The sequence below is a fragment of the Rhinocladiella mackenziei genome, assembly GCF_000835555.1.
Source record: "Rhinocladiella mackenziei CBS 650.93 unplaced genomic scaffold supercont1.5, whole genome shotgun sequence".
Lineage (NCBI taxonomy): Eukaryota > Fungi > Ascomycota > Eurotiomycetes > Chaetothyriales > Herpotrichiellaceae > Rhinocladiella > Rhinocladiella mackenziei.
Window position 1 is genome coordinate 1,767,024 of NW_013550600.1, and position 14,889 is coordinate 1,781,912.

Below are 14,889 nucleotides of genomic sequence, written 5' to 3' on the forward strand. Positions count from 1 at the left end.
CGACGGTGGGTCGATTTCCTGATATTATGGTTACCGCTTAGGCCTTTCATAGTTAGAACAAAACTTTCTCGTTCGCTTTCACGTTGGACCATAATCCTTTTTCTCCCCCTCCGTCATGTGGGTTCTTCCACCTCCTCTGGCTAATTTCATCAGATCAGTGGTACCGGCGTTCTTACTACCCAAGAGCAGAGAACAAGGCCGTTTTCTGAATCGACTCCACCATGGCATATGGATTACGTGTTGGATGATTGGCCATCAGCATCGTCCTGTGTATGAGCGCCAACCATGATTGGCCCGACAAGACAGAAGGCCTTCTCCCACAAAGTTCGCACCGGCTGTATCACCTGTAAACGTCGTCGGGTGAAATGCGATGAAGGCAAGCCTTATTGCCAAACCTGCTTGAAAGGCAAACGCCGATGTCTGGGATATGCGGTGCCTAAAGCGAACATCTTCACCGTGGCAACTCAAAAGAAACAAGCGAATCGGCCACCCAGCCCTCCATGGCCGGGTGTTGATGGAAATCCAATCCTGTTGTTAGCCCCTCGAATTCACTTTGGCACGCAAGAAGAAAATCGATCACTGGAGCACTGGCTTCTCAAGACATCCCCGATGTTGTCTCACTACGGGCCCATGGGCGACTTCTACACCGCGGTCGTACCTCGATTTGCCTGGCAATCGCCTGTTATCAAGCACATGCTTCTCTCGCTCTCTCTGACCCATGAAAAGTTTGTGAGAGGCGTGACTTTGGCTTCCGCCGACATGACTTCGAGAGCGGTGTCCCACTACATCGCGGCCATCACGGCGATCAGGAAAACCAACCCTCCAATCTTACACGTCCTGATCGCCTCGCTTATTGCCTGGACCATGGAAATGATGCAGAACGACTTTACCGCCGCCGAAATTCATCTGCAAGCGACGCTCACGCTCTTGCGGCAGTACGAGCCACTGCAATGGCGCGACGGCACACAAATGCTGGTGCAGGACTCCCTCAAACCGACATCCATGCTGGCCAAGGGCTTGACGGCGATTGTCCTTCGTAAGGGTCCCACCACAGAAGAGATCCAACCCGACTATCGTGACCATATATACTCGCCCTGGACCGGACTGCGACTGTCTTCCATCCCCGAAGCGAGGCTGGTGATATGTGACTACATTGAAAGAATTGCGCGCATAACCGAGGGCCGGGAGAAAGTGGACTACACGATCGACGACGTCGAGATATTGCTCAGTCGCTGGTTTGACAGCGTCCGCAAATGGGATCAAGAGTCCACGACCACCGCCAACCTGACGGCACTGGTTCTCCTGTTCAATGTGGGCATGGCTCTGCTTCCAGGTTCGGATGTCGCAGGATTCAGCTATGCCATGAATCCCAACATCATAGACTACGTCGTTGACCGCATATCTCTTCTCCTGAGCTTGAGGGATAGGATCCCCTCGGGGGAGGATAAGGATGATCTTTTAGAAACGGTGACACTGGTCCTCTCTTTTGTGATTCGTTTCTTCCCTGACGCTCGAAGTCATGCTCAAGCCTTGCGGAACCTGAAACAAGTCTCTCTTCTCAAGGCAGCCTTTCCAATTCGGTCGTTGACTCCGAAGTGGCCAACTAGTGTGCTGGGTGTTGGATATGAAGATTAACGATCCAATTGACTCTCGGCCAAGAGATTCTGCTCACTCGTTTGTGTCGGCGTATGTTACGTTGAGGAGAAATCTATGGATTCTATCAGGCGAATTTCTGTCAAACAATGTGAGGAGCATACTTCATGCCGCCCATCTCCTGATCCTGATAGTCTTTAGGTTTTGCGCCATTCAGATATTTGGCCGCGAATCCGTCCGCCCAACGTGCTTGTCTGTTCATGGATGCGCCGTTATACATTCCGAACCATTCGAAGAGAGGACCGGTCATCGGACCAGAAAAGCCACCACCCGTGATTCCAATTTCTGAAAATAAGTCAGAAATCGTGCTGTGAGTCTAGGAACAACAGCGACTCTTCTTTTTCGCCTTGGAAACAAAAGTCGACGTTTGATTCTTGCTCTTCAGATGCGCAACGTCATCAAACTACACACCCTCAGGATCAGTGACATCAGCTTATGGTACGACCTTTAGCAAAAGCTGGTAGAACCGTGACAGGTTCTGATCAACCAATAATCTCAGAGCCAGAGAAAGCATGTAAACATCCCCATGAACCGACAACTTCCTGGAACGAGCTAACTAAGTTGATCTGGATGTGAGTCTGAATCTGAATCTGGGTGAATATGTTCGCGGGCCATTTCGTGATAGCACTCATGTGCCTTTTCGAGCTGCACTCTCCAAACACGGCTCTCAATTCTCCCTTGACAGAATGGTTTTCATTGTAATCGAAGTGGACATTGTGGATATAGTTGACGCATCTTTCGAGGAGCACGAAAGCAGATTGCTGCACCAGATGGTCTGAAATGAGAGTTTGAGTGAAGCTGCTAGTTAAAGATGACAGGCAGTATGCTGAGCGAGAGTGTTATCATGTCGACAGCAATGGACATTAAAACGCCAGTGATGGTAACGAACGAACCAAAATTGGTGACTGGATCGAAAGGGGAAGATTGCAAGTCGCAAAACACACGCCTGGCATCGAGACAAGCATGTCCATTTGGACGACTTACTTGCACTCAAAGCATCGTTGAAATCATTGTCGTTGGTAACGATCCGGGTCTTCAACTTCGCAACTCCAAAAGCTCGTACTGAGGGTCTGAACATCAACTCTATGTGCCTATCAACGTGGTGGAGCTTTGGCCGCGTCGAGGCCATGAACTGAACCCACCGACCTCTTTCCGGGTTTTGCAGAAACCTCTCGGCCTAGGTGTCAAATGGAGAGAAACTCTTTCCTGGGTCAAGAACTGTGACTCCAATACGACGGAAACGCTGCTCTTTTGAATAGATCGTTGCGGTCGGTGGAAACCAACTCAGGAAGTCTCAATGTGCTCTGCAAAATCTTTCACGGAGAGTTTCCTAGCGCGATATACGGTCCATTCCGCGTAGGAGATGCCAGTCCGCACAAAGATACAAGAACGATCTAGTGACGGACAACAAAAGGTCGATTACTGTCAGCTCCCTTTTCCTGGACTGGACGTTCGTTTCGAGTCTCCGACAGAAGGTCTGGCATCTTTACAACACAAATGCCGCATAATCGAAGAAACGAGATAAAAGGATATTGTGACTGTGACGTGGCTGTATTGGATGTCGTTGACTTGGCTTGAATCCAGTCAGTTCCTTTGGTATATATGGCGCGGCTACAGCAGAGTCCAGGTCTGATGGCCCCAGCCCGCTCCCAGCTCATCGAGACAGCCAAATCTGTTATCGATGGCTACAACAAATTCACGAATCAAGACATCCTCGCCCCTCGAAGCCCGACTTGCATGCACATCATCCTGCCCACATGTGCTGGTATCCCACCGTGCAATAACGAACCATTCACCGTCGTTTTGGATCAATTTCTCCCATTATTTCTGAAAATATTTGTTTTGACGATCGACGAAGATGAGATTGTCGTGGACGAAGCGGCGAGAAAGGTCGTCTTCCATGCAAAAAGTACGGGCGAGTCCGTGGCAGGTCCATATCGGAATGAATACGATGAATGAGATAGGGGATAAGGCGGATAAGATTGTCGAGTTCCTGGATAGCCGGAGTTTTGGCGCTTTTCAGGCGAGAATTGCTGCTTTGGGGAAGTAAGACTCGTTCCCGGAGTGAAAGCCTACAATTGGGCAGCTCATCTAAGCGGGGACGTATGGAGGAAGATCGAAAGCAGAACGAGGTATCAGTTTTTGCCTCGTTTGGACAAGGGTGCTTATGGTACATGGAGGGATATACATTCTCCACCCACTACGAAGGTTTTTTCCGGAAACAACTTCATTGGGTTAGATGGCAAATGAAAGGTTAGATTTGCATTACCCGCGGGGGGCATCTTGTCAGATATTCTCTTGCGCCACGGCCCCGTTACCGGAAGGAGTAAGTGGGTGGAGCGAGGACCTCCAGGGGCAGCCTGGCCCGGGTCACCACCCTTTGAATGCCAGAATTTCAACTGCCGAAGAAGCGAATTCAAGAATCGGCATACCACCGATGCCAACCGGTCTTGGACCTCTTAACATGCTTTTATAAACTCCGTTCTCTTTCATCTTCCAAGAAATACCAAGATCTTGGGATCTTGGAAGTCATCGACAAGAATGTCTAGTTCAACGCCGTGGCGACATGATGACGCAGCGGCATCACATCATTTCACTGACGATGCTGGTGTTGCTCCAGTTTGGCCCACACCAAGTTTTCGACAAGACGTTCCATTGCATGTTCTATCCCAGGGACATAAACCAGGACAGGGACATCATCACCACAATGCAGACAAATCTGCCTAGGATCTTCATGTGTTGGGCTCCGCACATGACAGGAAACGACATCGCACGGCATGGAGCCCCCAGATACCAATTTGTATCGACATGACTGATTGTCCGTCGATCGGCCTTCGAAAGACTGGCAGCGAAAGGTAGGCTCCGCTGGACCCATAAGATCTTTTTTCCTTCTCTCATCCTTTGCATTTCCTACTTTCCTCCTACCATTTTTGAATCTTTTGGGTCAAGTTTGTTCACAACATGTCTGCCCTTCAAAAAGATCCCGAGTTCAACGGGAGTTCGGAAGAGAAAGACCAAGAAGTTCGCATCGAACGGACAGAAAGCCTCGATGGTCTGCCAGATCCTGATGCTGGGAAAAGTGACGCGGAGCGGAAGAGGATCGTACGTCCTTCCTTGTTCCATTTCATTCTCTATTTGCCCTGACAATGTAACAGGATCGTGCGTTGATGTGGAAAGTCGACCTGTGGTTAATTCCATGGCTTTGTCTCCTCTACTTGCTGTCCTTCCTGGACAGGACGAATATCGGCAATGCTCGACTCGCAGGGATGGAAGACGACTTGTCTATGGCCGGGCATGACTATAATAATGCATTGACCATTTTCTTTGTGAGTTGAACACTTGCTTCTATTCCTGGGTGTATCACTAACGGCGTGGTAGATCAGCTACGCTCTCGCCGAGCCCATCACGAACGTCCTCCTCAAACGATTGACGCCCAGAATCTTCTTCACGGGAATTATACTTCTCTGGGGTCTGATTATGACACTCATGGGCGTCGTGCACAACTACGATGGCCTCCTCGCATGCCGATGGTTCCTCGGCCTCGCCGAGGCGGGTCTCTTCCCGGGGGTCAACTACTACTTGTCCTGCTGGTATAAACGCAGCGAACTCGGTGTCCGAGCCGCCACCTTCTTCTCTGCTGCCGCATTGGCCGGTTCCTTCGGAGGCTTATTGGCCGCCGCCATTGCCCAGATGGATGGTGTCGGTGGAAAACCCGGTTGGTCCTGGATCTTTATCATTGAAGGTTTGGCCACCATGTTTGTCGGCCTGTTTTGCTGGTGGATGGTATTCGACTGGCCGGACACTGCTCGATTTCTGACGCCTGAGGATCGCATTCGAATTCGACGAAGACTCGCGAGCGACAAACAATCCAGTACGGCCGAAGAGTACGATAAAAGGCACATCTATGCCGCGCTAAAGGATTGGAAAACGTGGGGGTATGCATTTATATACATGGGCTGCCTGTGCCCTCTTTATGCATTTTCTCTCTTCTTGCCGACGATTCTCCGGGGGATGGGTTACCAGGGAACTCGGGCACAACTTCTCTCGGTCCCACCGTATGCGGTTGCGGCCGCTATGACGATTTTCATCGGCTGGGTCGCCGATCGGACTCGATGGAGAGGTTACTGCAACATGGCGGTGGTGAGCAGTGCGATCGTCGGATTCATCATGCTTCTGTCGACAGAAGACCCTCACGTACAGTATGCCGGCACGTTCCTGGGTGCAATGGGAATCTATCCAACGATTGCCAATACCCTGTCCTGGGCCGCTAATAATGTTGAGGGTGTCTACAAACGAGGTGTCACTATTGGAATTGTCGTTGGATGGGGCAACCTCAATGGCGTCGTGAGTTCGAATATTTACATCTCAAGCGAGGCGCCGAGGTTTTGGACCGGCCATGGCACGGTCCTAGCATATTTGGTCATTTGTCTAATGGGTGGGACGATCTTTATGCATGTCATGTTGAGAATGGAGAACGCCAAACGAAAGAGCGGGAAACGAGACCGAATGCATGAGGGAAAGACTGCTGAGCAAATTTGGGTTGCCGGCGACAACAGGCCAGATTTTATTTACACCTTGTAAATATGATGACCGGGAAGTCTGTCGTCGCATCTGCGCCCGCATTGGGATATAGCATGGACGACCACTGTAGAGAAGTTCAGTAGACTTCCGATGCGTCATCAAGAAAGCCTTGTTGAACACCCAGCGCTCTGATCAACGTTTGACCAGATCGGCGCTCAAGGGAATAATATATCTAGACATCCGAAAGGGAAATACCGTTGGTGATATTGTGACGACAAAGAAAAGAAAGAAGCCAGAGCATGCAAAAAGGAGGTTCGACTTAACCAGTGATCCAGCCTATGTACTACTATTGACTGTCATCTGCGGTGCAACAACCCTCTTGATGTCAAGGCAACTTTTGAGCTCAATTTCAGCTTTCCTTTGCAACTCTCAAGCCCCTCCCGTTCAAACACGTTGTTTGCAGTTGTTTAAGCATGACATCCAGATCGTGGTACGGCCATTTCACTGAGGTTACAGCATTTAGGGAGCAGAAGCGCGCAAATGATGATGATTTCGGTCAAAAATATTCAGCCTTGTCAAACCATGTTTGGCTCCCCGAAGCAATGAAGCCCCTAATCACAGAGAACCAGATTTAAAATACCTCTCAGGTATGGTGGACTGGTTCCAGACGAGGAGGATGTCTTTGCATTCCCGTTGTCAATTCCCTATTCAAGTGTTTGGCGAACCTGCCCTCACGTCCTCAGAGAGCCCAATGAATGTTGCAGCACGTCGGACAAGAAGTGTGAGAAACTCAACGTGACCGAATCATAACTGCTAAGATCGACTTATCCAGGTTGTCATATGTGCCATCTACGATGGAAAGTGCTACGAGGGGGTTATAGTGAGTGGAAGAGTGCTATTAGATCTCAACGCTTAGCTTCCGTTTATAGGAGCAGTGTTCTTCTTCGTTTGAAGATCTTGACAGAAAATGGCAATGCTTCAATTCGATTCTGTATGCAAAATCACTGTCTTGAGCAGCGGCTTCCCATTCACGTCGCGTAACTTGTGAACGGCTTCGAAAGCAGCAGGTGCCCTTTCAAACTCGTAGACATGACTGACAAGCTTCTCCGCATCTACCATCCCTTTATCGATGAGGTTGACTGCTTCCTCGAAGCAATTGGTGGTGTATCTCCAAGTCCCTTTGACCGTCATCTGTTTTGAGCATATATCCATCATGGAAATTTGAGGAGTTCTTCCGTCATATATGCCTACTTGAACATCTGTTGCGGAATTAGCCGAGTTATACCAGCTCAAGGGTGAGAAGCCCGTACAGGTGCCACCGGGTCGACAGACAGTAATTCCCATTTGCATGCATTCTTCGGCCCCCGTGGCTTCTATACAGACGTCAAAGCCACGATAGAGCCCCGGAGTATGGTCCAGAATGTCTTTGGCAACTCTGCGGGAGTATTGCTCTGTAGTCTCCCCTGACAGTCGCTCTGGGTTCACAAAGACGTTCCCCCCAGTGAACCGCTTTGCAAATTCGGCTCGATGAGGTTGTTTTTCAAGGAACGTCACACTCTTAGCGCCATGCCTGTCTTTTGTCAGATTGATGTCACTTAAGGGAAAACGAAAAAAAAACATACGCATAGGCCATGGCACCCAACTGTACGCCAATACAGCCCGCTCCAAATATCATGATGTTTTGGTGTGCACGAAGGTCTGCCTGCCTCGACATCTGGACCGCTATTGCTAGTGGCTGTATCAAACCTGCCGCTGTCCACGAAATTGTTGGTGTCAACCGCACCAGCTGCTCTTCGGGCACCAATTTCATCGTGCAACAAGACCCATCTGACCCCGGAACGCCAAAGTACTTGATGAATCGACAGAGATTGGATTGTCCTGTGGTGCAATCGTCACATCTTTTCTCGGGTCAGAATAAATTGGGGGAAATTTCTGAGTAGAAGACTCACTTCAAGCATGGCGCGGCGGGTTTGATGGCAACTCGATCTCCCACCTTGTACAACTCCACCCCATCACCAACCAAATAGATCTCTCCAGCACACTCATGTCCGATAACGAATGGCTCTTTGATGATATCTGGACCAGCTCGGCCTTCCTTCCAAAAGTGAATCTAGAGAAGATGTCAAACCATGTGTTTTTCCTCTATATTCTTTGGTCAAGGTGCCGGGCCCTCTTACATCACTTCCACATATCCCCGATGCTCGAACTCTAACCAATACATTGTGCGCAGGTACAACGGGTTTCCCATCCGAGGCAGGAAGTATCAACGGCCATGGTTTCACATCGAGATTGTCCAACCCTGCGAGGACCAGGGCTCTGTTGGGGATCGATATTGTTTCCGTGGTCGTCGCCATGGTCAAATTTGTGCCATGCTGACTCCAGAAATTGGTTGCCATCTCATCCTCCGGGATAGGCCTTAGGAGATATCAAACGAATATCTCATCAGAAAGGTTCCTATATTGTCACGGAGTGAACCACAACCGAGGCCGGCTTGTACACCCCCGCGTCCTATTGTCCCCCGACTGGATGTCCCCATCACGTCGACCTCCGGTCGTTTTCCGGATACCTGTCTCCGAGGTACAGCTCGCTCATGCGGGGCAGTCCATACTCTGGAGTTATTGAGTTTTATATTCATGGGGTAAGGTTCGCGGATGTGCTATGGTGAGGAGTAGCACGGAGGGACGCAGTTTTCTGGGGGCTATTGCCCTTTTTTTTTTGGGTGGTAAAATAGATGTCTCGTCAAGATTTCTCTTTCGAGTAGCCCGTTACCTGTCACAGAAGGGAAAGATTCATTGAAAATATGGCCGCCGTGACGAAGTTTCGGGCCGCTTGCAAGGCCGGGGTAGCGAGCTGTATTACGGCCTGGGACTATCCAACGGCAGTATTGGCGGAAGAAGCAGAAATAGATCTGATCCTTATTGGAGACAGCACGGGCATTGTCGCACTCGGAGAGAAAAATACACAAAGCGTCACAGTGGATGAGATTATATACCATTGCAAAGCAGTTGCTCGAGGTGCCCAAAGCCCCTTTCTTCTAGGCGATATGCCATTTGGAAGTTACGAAGCCTCGCCAGAGCAAGGTGATCAAGGCCTCTTCATGTCAATGACATGTGCTGACCGCCTGGTAGCTGCAGCTTCGGCCATTCGTATCGTGAAAGAAGGAAGAGTTGACGGCGTTAAGCTGGAAGGTGGTGCAGAAATGGCTCCTCAAGTTGCTGCCATTATCAAGGCTGGCATACCTGTCATCGGTCATATCGGATTGACTCCACAACGAGCTCTGACCGCCAGTCTTGAGTCTGCCGAAGCGTTTGGATCGACGGCGGAGAGTGCAAAGGCTGTTCTTGGGGACGCTCTGGCACTCCAAAAAGCAGGCGCAATTGCGTTGGTGCTGGAAGCGGTGGCTAGCCCAGCGGCGGAGATGATCACGAAGACATTGGATATACCCACCATTGGTATAGGATGCGGTCCGACCACATCAGCCCAAATTGCTCTTCAGTCTGAGTTACTGGGATATCGGAGATCCCTGATACCCAAGTAAGAGTGTTCAAGTCCCCTAAATTTGGCCAAGGTTAACTCTCTTAGGTGGCACAAAATATATGCCGATGTTGGCGATCGTTCTGTAGCTGCTTTGAAGAAGTACAGGGAAGAAGTTTTAGCAAAGACATTTCCTTCCAAGGAGCATGTAAGTGGTTACCAGTTTGCCTCTCATTCGTGACTCTGACAGTAGTCAAAGGGATACGATATGCCGAACGGAGAACAAGACAAAATGAATAAAATATGCGAAGGGGCCACTTAGGAGAATGCACATGACGAATGGTCGACGTGAACAAAGTCCCAAAATGTTCATGAGGATGGCAGCACAGAGCTGTTTCAAGCGTTGATTTCATTCAGGCGACTATTCACCGTAGAGTGACTCCGTCATATATTTGCAATTCCAGCCCCGTCCTTAAGCGACCGAAATGTCAACCTTACTCCCATCTGTCTCCCACATTAGCAATCTAGAGTTCATGTCGAAGCTCAATCACGTACAGAAAGCAACATGGTCTTTGATATGAGTGGCCTTCTCCTTAGGAACTGGATAATACCAGGCGGCATCCTTCAGAGTCTTTCCATCGACAGTGAGATTATAGTAGCTTGCCTTTCCTTTCCATGGGCAAGTTGAGTGGGTGTTTGATGAGGATAGAATTGATTGATCAACGGAATCCGGGGGGAAGTAGATGTTGCCCTCGACGGTTTGATAGTTGTTGGAGGAGGCAATGACATTGCCGGCAATCTTTGCCGTGGCGGTAGGCATCTTGCTTGGTTAAATGGTAGTCTTGATTGAGTTCAAAAGATCTAGAGTGTGACCGCTAATAGTTTCTTTTCTGGTTTTGACTCGGATGCTGGTCGAAGGACTCGTACTTAAATACAATCGTCTTTTCATGCCATGGCTTATAGTTGAGGTCATCTTCCCCCCCGCGGAATTTGGATTTTGGACGGTGTCAGCCCCGATGACAAATGTGCCAGTGGTCCAATTACACGCAGATGCGGGTACACTGCTCCGTAACTGACCCCAAGTAGCTTATGCTTGATCCGTCAACATGCCGCTATGTTCATCCATGTCATTGGGACACCAGGCATGGACCATGAAGCCACCTTGCCCAGAATAAGATTAGGTGAACCACAAAAGTGAAAGGAAAGCCTAAGTCCATTGCGGCCGAACATTGTTGAAGTACATTTTTCATCTAGGCGCTGTACATCAATACTTCTTCCTGGCCGTGAACGACTTCAATGGGTCGACCTTGCCCCTGGATTTTCCTCCGTTTCGTCCTTTCCGCATACCACCTCGTTTCTTATGGTCCTTTTGTTTTCGGTCCGAATCATGCTTCTTGAATGGAACATGTCCAACTTCGTCGGCGCTGATGGCTTGTCTCCCTTGAGTGGGCATCAAATAATCGGGAACATGTTTGAGGTGGGCCTGACGTCTGACAAGTGCTCCATGTTCACCATCATGTCTCAAGTGTCGTAAATCATCGGGGTTGTCTTCGAAATGTTTTCTCAACTTCTCACTCTTGATCAATTCTTGCCTGATTTCTCTGGCACGAGCGTCATGAACTGCCACTCTTGTAACGGCCCGCAACGCGTCATTCACCCGATATCGAAAGGCATCCACTTGTGTCATATCGAAATGGTACGGTTTGACCTCGTTGCCCTTTTGGGCCTGACGAGCAATGATCTTTTCCACCACTCGCTCATCATTCTTGGCCGATGAAATACTCGTGGGTTTGTGTTTGCCAAATTTATCTTTGGGAATCACAAAGGACAACGCCATACCTGCTTTGCCGGCTCTTGCTGTCCGGCCAATGCGATGAGTGTATGACTTTGAGCTTCGTGGTAGATCAAAATTGATAACACAAGCCACGTTCTGAAAGTCAATCCCTCTTGATACGCCGTAGTCCTTTTCGTTCTTGGAGATTTTCGTCCTTTTGGCCGGTCGTGGCTCCTCATCGCCATCCTCATCGCCGATCCCATTCGGGCAGTCATCCCCTCCCGGTGCCTTGGTCTTGCGCCTCACGACTCCACCAAGAACTTCCTGATCATCGGCCGCAATTAGAATGTCGTATAAACCTTTGTTGAATTCTTGAACAACGTGCAGTCGGGAATTGACAGGCAGCTCCGCATTCAACACACAGGACTTGATTCCGAATTGCTCCAAATACAGCTTCAAGCGATAGCTTCTGTCCACGTCTGCCACAAAGACAAGAGCCTTCCCTCGGATGAGACGAAGCTTGAACATGACGAATATGAGCAGAAACTTCTCGTCTTCACCACACTGGACAACGTATTGTGTTACTCCTTCGCCCTTCTCTTCTTTGTCGTCAATCTTGACCGCCACCGCGTCTCGGCAGAACATAGTTTTCAACGCCTCCACTTCGGGTGTCAGGGTGGCACTGATCAGGAAAGTCTGGGCACCACGCGGGATGGACGTCGCAATCATATCCATGTCATCCTCATATCCGTACGAAAGAACAATATCCGCCTCATCAATGACCAGTTGGGTTATGTTCTCGAGTGACAATCTGCCTGAATTCAGATATTGCATCGCTCTTCCGGGAGTGGTGACAATAATATCAGGAGAATCCTGTAATACCGCGTGCAAAACTGCGTCCGACACTCTTTGCGTCAAGTTTAGGGTTTGTATTTCTTTCAAGCAGAATTCTGCAAATGTTTTGAAGGCCTTGTGGACTTGGTCTGCCAACTCTCGCGTGGGCGTGAGGATAAGAGTAGTGGTAGCTCTCGTTTTCGGCGAGGCTGCTTTTCGACGGAGGATCGACTGAAGAATTGGAAGGACATAGGCGGCGGTCTTGCCGGACCCCGTCTTTGACTTGGCCAGAATATCATTTCCTTCGAGAGCCAGAGGGATCACCTTTGCTTGTACGGGGGTAGGAGCTGAGTATTCTGACTTTGCGATGGCCTGCATCAGTCGAGGATCAAGGCCAAAAGTGTCGAATGAGGCTTCATAGTCTTTGCTTTCCCGAGGGACTTCCACTGTGGGAGCATCATTAGAATCCAGCTTGCGCTTCATGGTGGGAGACTACAAAAGATAATCGGATTTCTGTCCACCAGAATCGTGTTACAGTTGAATGGCTGGCTACCGTCTCGAGAACTTCTCGATTAAAAAAAGTCGGAAAGACTTGGCTAAATCTCACCTGGGCCGATGGGGGTCAAGCCAATAAGAGCACGTGATTAGGTTTCGGATTATAGATTTTCCGGGCTACGGCACTCCCTCCTGGATGGGCCGTGGACTGGATCCGATGGGCCGGCCAATCAGAGCACAGGATTACGTAATACTAGGATTATAGATTTTCCGGATTGCCGAGGGTTGGCCCACGGACTGGATCCGATGGGGCCAGACAAAGGATTTGGTTGGTTCCGGATTATAGATTTTCCGGATCCTGGAGGGGTGGCCAATCACGTAAATCGTTGTAGGGCCGCATGTGTGTGTCGCCAAGAATTGCCAAGACCGACGTTGCCGGCTCAATCACGTGAAGCCTCGAGCGCAGCGAGGCCTGGGGGTTTGGGGGCTAGTCACCGTCCACGCTAATTCGAATGACTGTGATTTTTTCTCCACCGCTCTCGCCGTTTAGGCACCTCTCGCCTGCGATAGCCTAGAGTGTCTCTCAATTAGGCGCAGGGATAGCTTCTATTTCAGCCTGCTGCAAAACCATTTTCTTGCTCCACGCGCAGAATTCAAGGTGATAAAGCCAAATAAAACAAACGGTCGTATCGATCTTATCCTCCAGGTTCCCGGACAACTGATAGTTACCGAATGGAAGTTCTATCGAATTAACTTCCTAGATATAGAGGGTGTCGACAGATATGCGACTCTCGCTAAAGCAGACATCCTGCGCAACTACGACCTCTCTAAAATTCTTGAGCTTAAATTCGCCACTTGGGACATACACCATCAAGGAACAATTGGATCATGGGTTATGGCAAATGAGGCCCGGCAGCTAAGAGATTATATCAAGAGCACTGAAATACAGCAAAAGGTGGAGAAAGATAGTCTGGAGCTGCAGGCACACTTTGTTATTGTTGTCGGGTCACGTCATATCTTGTTGTGGGATATGGATAAGGAGGGAAATTTGGCTGCAGAACCTCGTCTCGTACAGGCGCCAAGCAGATCTAAACGGACAGGATGATCGAGAGCATTCCCCTTAGCTTATCATGGAGAGAAATGTCCCGTCTCCAACACAGAACGGCAGGAAGGCGAAGTCACCTTTCAATCGACAGTGATGAAACGGTTTTGCGAGGAAAATTCGGCTCTCTGGGAGAGCTGCTGGCCCATCTGCCCGCGCTGACCTAAGTCGAGGAGATGATCATCGCCCGGTCACATGTGCAAATGATGGTCTGTCGCTACCGCGGCCGCCAGTACCACTACTCGGGACACAGTGTAAGTTTTATGCAAAATACGATCGAGACTGTAGAGATACTGCCTGATCGGCCAGTGTTTGTCTTGCTCCACTTCTTCCTCGCAATTGGTGATGGCGGTGGTATATCATGAGATCCGATCCGTAGATCATGTCGATATCAAGGCTCGTCCATTAACGTTCCATACGAGTTATCTCGAACGTGATCAGTAGAGCTTATCTGGGTGGTCCACAGACTGGATCCGATGCGTGGATCATCTCGATATCAGGACGTCGACCTCTATCGAGTAGGATGCCCCCCTGCCACATGGTTCACGGATTGGATCCGGTGGTAGTCTTTCATCAGATCCGATCCATGGACCACATCGATATCGAGGCTCGTTCGTTAACGCTCGGTTACGAACCATCTCGAGCGCGATCAGTAAGAGCTCGTCTTAGGTGGCCCACAGATTGGATCCGATGAAATACCACGACCCATCGGATCCAATCCATGGACCATGTCGACGTCGAGGCTCATCGTTCACGTTCGGTTACGAAGGACGTCGAGTGTGATTAGTACTGTGTAGGCCCTGGGAAGGCGAGGGGCACATGGTCCACAGACTGGATCCGATGGCGAAGGTCCCGGAAAATGGATAATCCGGTCCATAAACGAGACGAGACGAGCTAGAGTTTTGCCCGAGCTCGGCTAGTCTCGCTCAGTCTCGGCTCGTCTCGGCTCGTCTCGAAGCCTGCTTGGCAGGCGCACTGTGGCTGTCGAATAGCCTCGTGTGCCTGCTCATAGCCTTGTGTGCCTGCGTGGTAGCCT

The 14,889-nt window shown here is 49.8% G+C and overlaps 8 protein-coding genes across 8 annotated transcripts; 4 read left to right on the forward strand and 4 right to left on the reverse strand.

Moving 5' to 3' along the window:
• Window positions 1-285: 285 nt before the first annotated feature.
• On the forward strand, window positions 286-1,635 carry Z518_07118 (uncharacterized protein; the record flags this gene model as incomplete). Its single annotated transcript, XM_013415247.1, has 1 exon — window positions 286-1,635. One exon carries the CDS (start codon window positions 286-288, stop codon window positions 1,633-1,635), a length of 1,350 nt encoding a protein of 449 aa, XP_013270701.1.
• A 33-nt stretch (window positions 1,636-1,668) lies between these two features.
• On the reverse strand, window positions 1,669-2,782 carry Z518_07119 (uncharacterized protein; the record flags this gene model as incomplete). Its single annotated transcript, XM_013415248.1, has 3 exons — window positions 1,669-1,708; window positions 1,758-1,938; window positions 2,638-2,782. 3 exons carry the CDS (start codon window positions 2,780-2,782, stop codon window positions 1,669-1,671), a joined length of 366 nt encoding a protein of 121 aa, XP_013270702.1.
• A 473-nt stretch (window positions 2,783-3,255) lies between these two features.
• On the forward strand, window positions 3,256-3,612 carry Z518_07120 (uncharacterized protein; the record flags this gene model as incomplete). The annotated part of the gene is made up of 1 exon (XM_013415249.1): window positions 3,256-3,612. One exon carries the CDS (start codon window positions 3,256-3,258, stop codon window positions 3,610-3,612), a length of 357 nt encoding a protein of 118 aa, XP_013270703.1.
• A 1,002-nt stretch (window positions 3,613-4,614) lies between these two features.
• Z518_07121 (uncharacterized protein) lies at window positions 4,615-6,234 on the forward strand (the record flags this gene model as incomplete). The annotated part of the gene is made up of 3 exons (XM_013415250.1): window positions 4,615-4,755; window positions 4,809-4,979; window positions 5,032-6,234. The coding sequence occupies 3 exons, from the start codon at window positions 4,615-4,617 to the stop codon at window positions 6,232-6,234; spliced, it is 1,515 nt and encodes a 504-aa protein (XP_013270704.1).
• A 918-nt stretch (window positions 6,235-7,152) lies between these two features.
• On the reverse strand, window positions 7,153-8,528 carry Z518_07122 (chlorophyll synthesis pathway protein BchC; the record flags this gene model as incomplete). Its single annotated transcript, XM_013415251.1, has 5 exons — window positions 7,153-7,433; window positions 7,485-7,744; window positions 7,797-8,072; window positions 8,124-8,284; window positions 8,352-8,528. The coding sequence occupies 5 exons, from the start codon at window positions 8,526-8,528 to the stop codon at window positions 7,153-7,155; spliced, it is 1,155 nt and encodes a 384-aa protein (XP_013270705.1).
• Window positions 8,529-8,974: 446 nt separating this feature from the next.
• Z518_07123 (3-methyl-2-oxobutanoate hydroxymethyltransferase) lies at window positions 8,975-9,889 on the forward strand (the record flags this gene model as incomplete). Its single annotated transcript, XM_013415252.1, has 3 exons — window positions 8,975-9,254; window positions 9,303-9,708; window positions 9,757-9,889. 3 exons carry the CDS (start codon window positions 8,975-8,977, stop codon window positions 9,887-9,889), a joined length of 819 nt encoding a protein of 272 aa, XP_013270706.1.
• A 306-nt stretch (window positions 9,890-10,195) lies between these two features.
• Z518_07124 (uncharacterized protein) lies at window positions 10,196-10,468 on the reverse strand (the record flags this gene model as incomplete). The annotated part of the gene is made up of 1 exon (XM_013415253.1): window positions 10,196-10,468. The coding sequence occupies one exon, from the start codon at window positions 10,466-10,468 to the stop codon at window positions 10,196-10,198; it is 273 nt and encodes a 90-aa protein (XP_013270707.1).
• Window positions 10,469-10,912: 444 nt separating this feature from the next.
• Window positions 10,913-12,739, reverse strand: Z518_07125 (uncharacterized protein; the record flags this gene model as incomplete). The annotated part of the gene is made up of 1 exon (XM_013415254.1): window positions 10,913-12,739. One exon carries the CDS (start codon window positions 12,737-12,739, stop codon window positions 10,913-10,915), a length of 1,827 nt encoding a protein of 608 aa, XP_013270708.1.
• Between the last annotated feature and the right edge of the window lie 2,150 nt (window positions 12,740-14,889).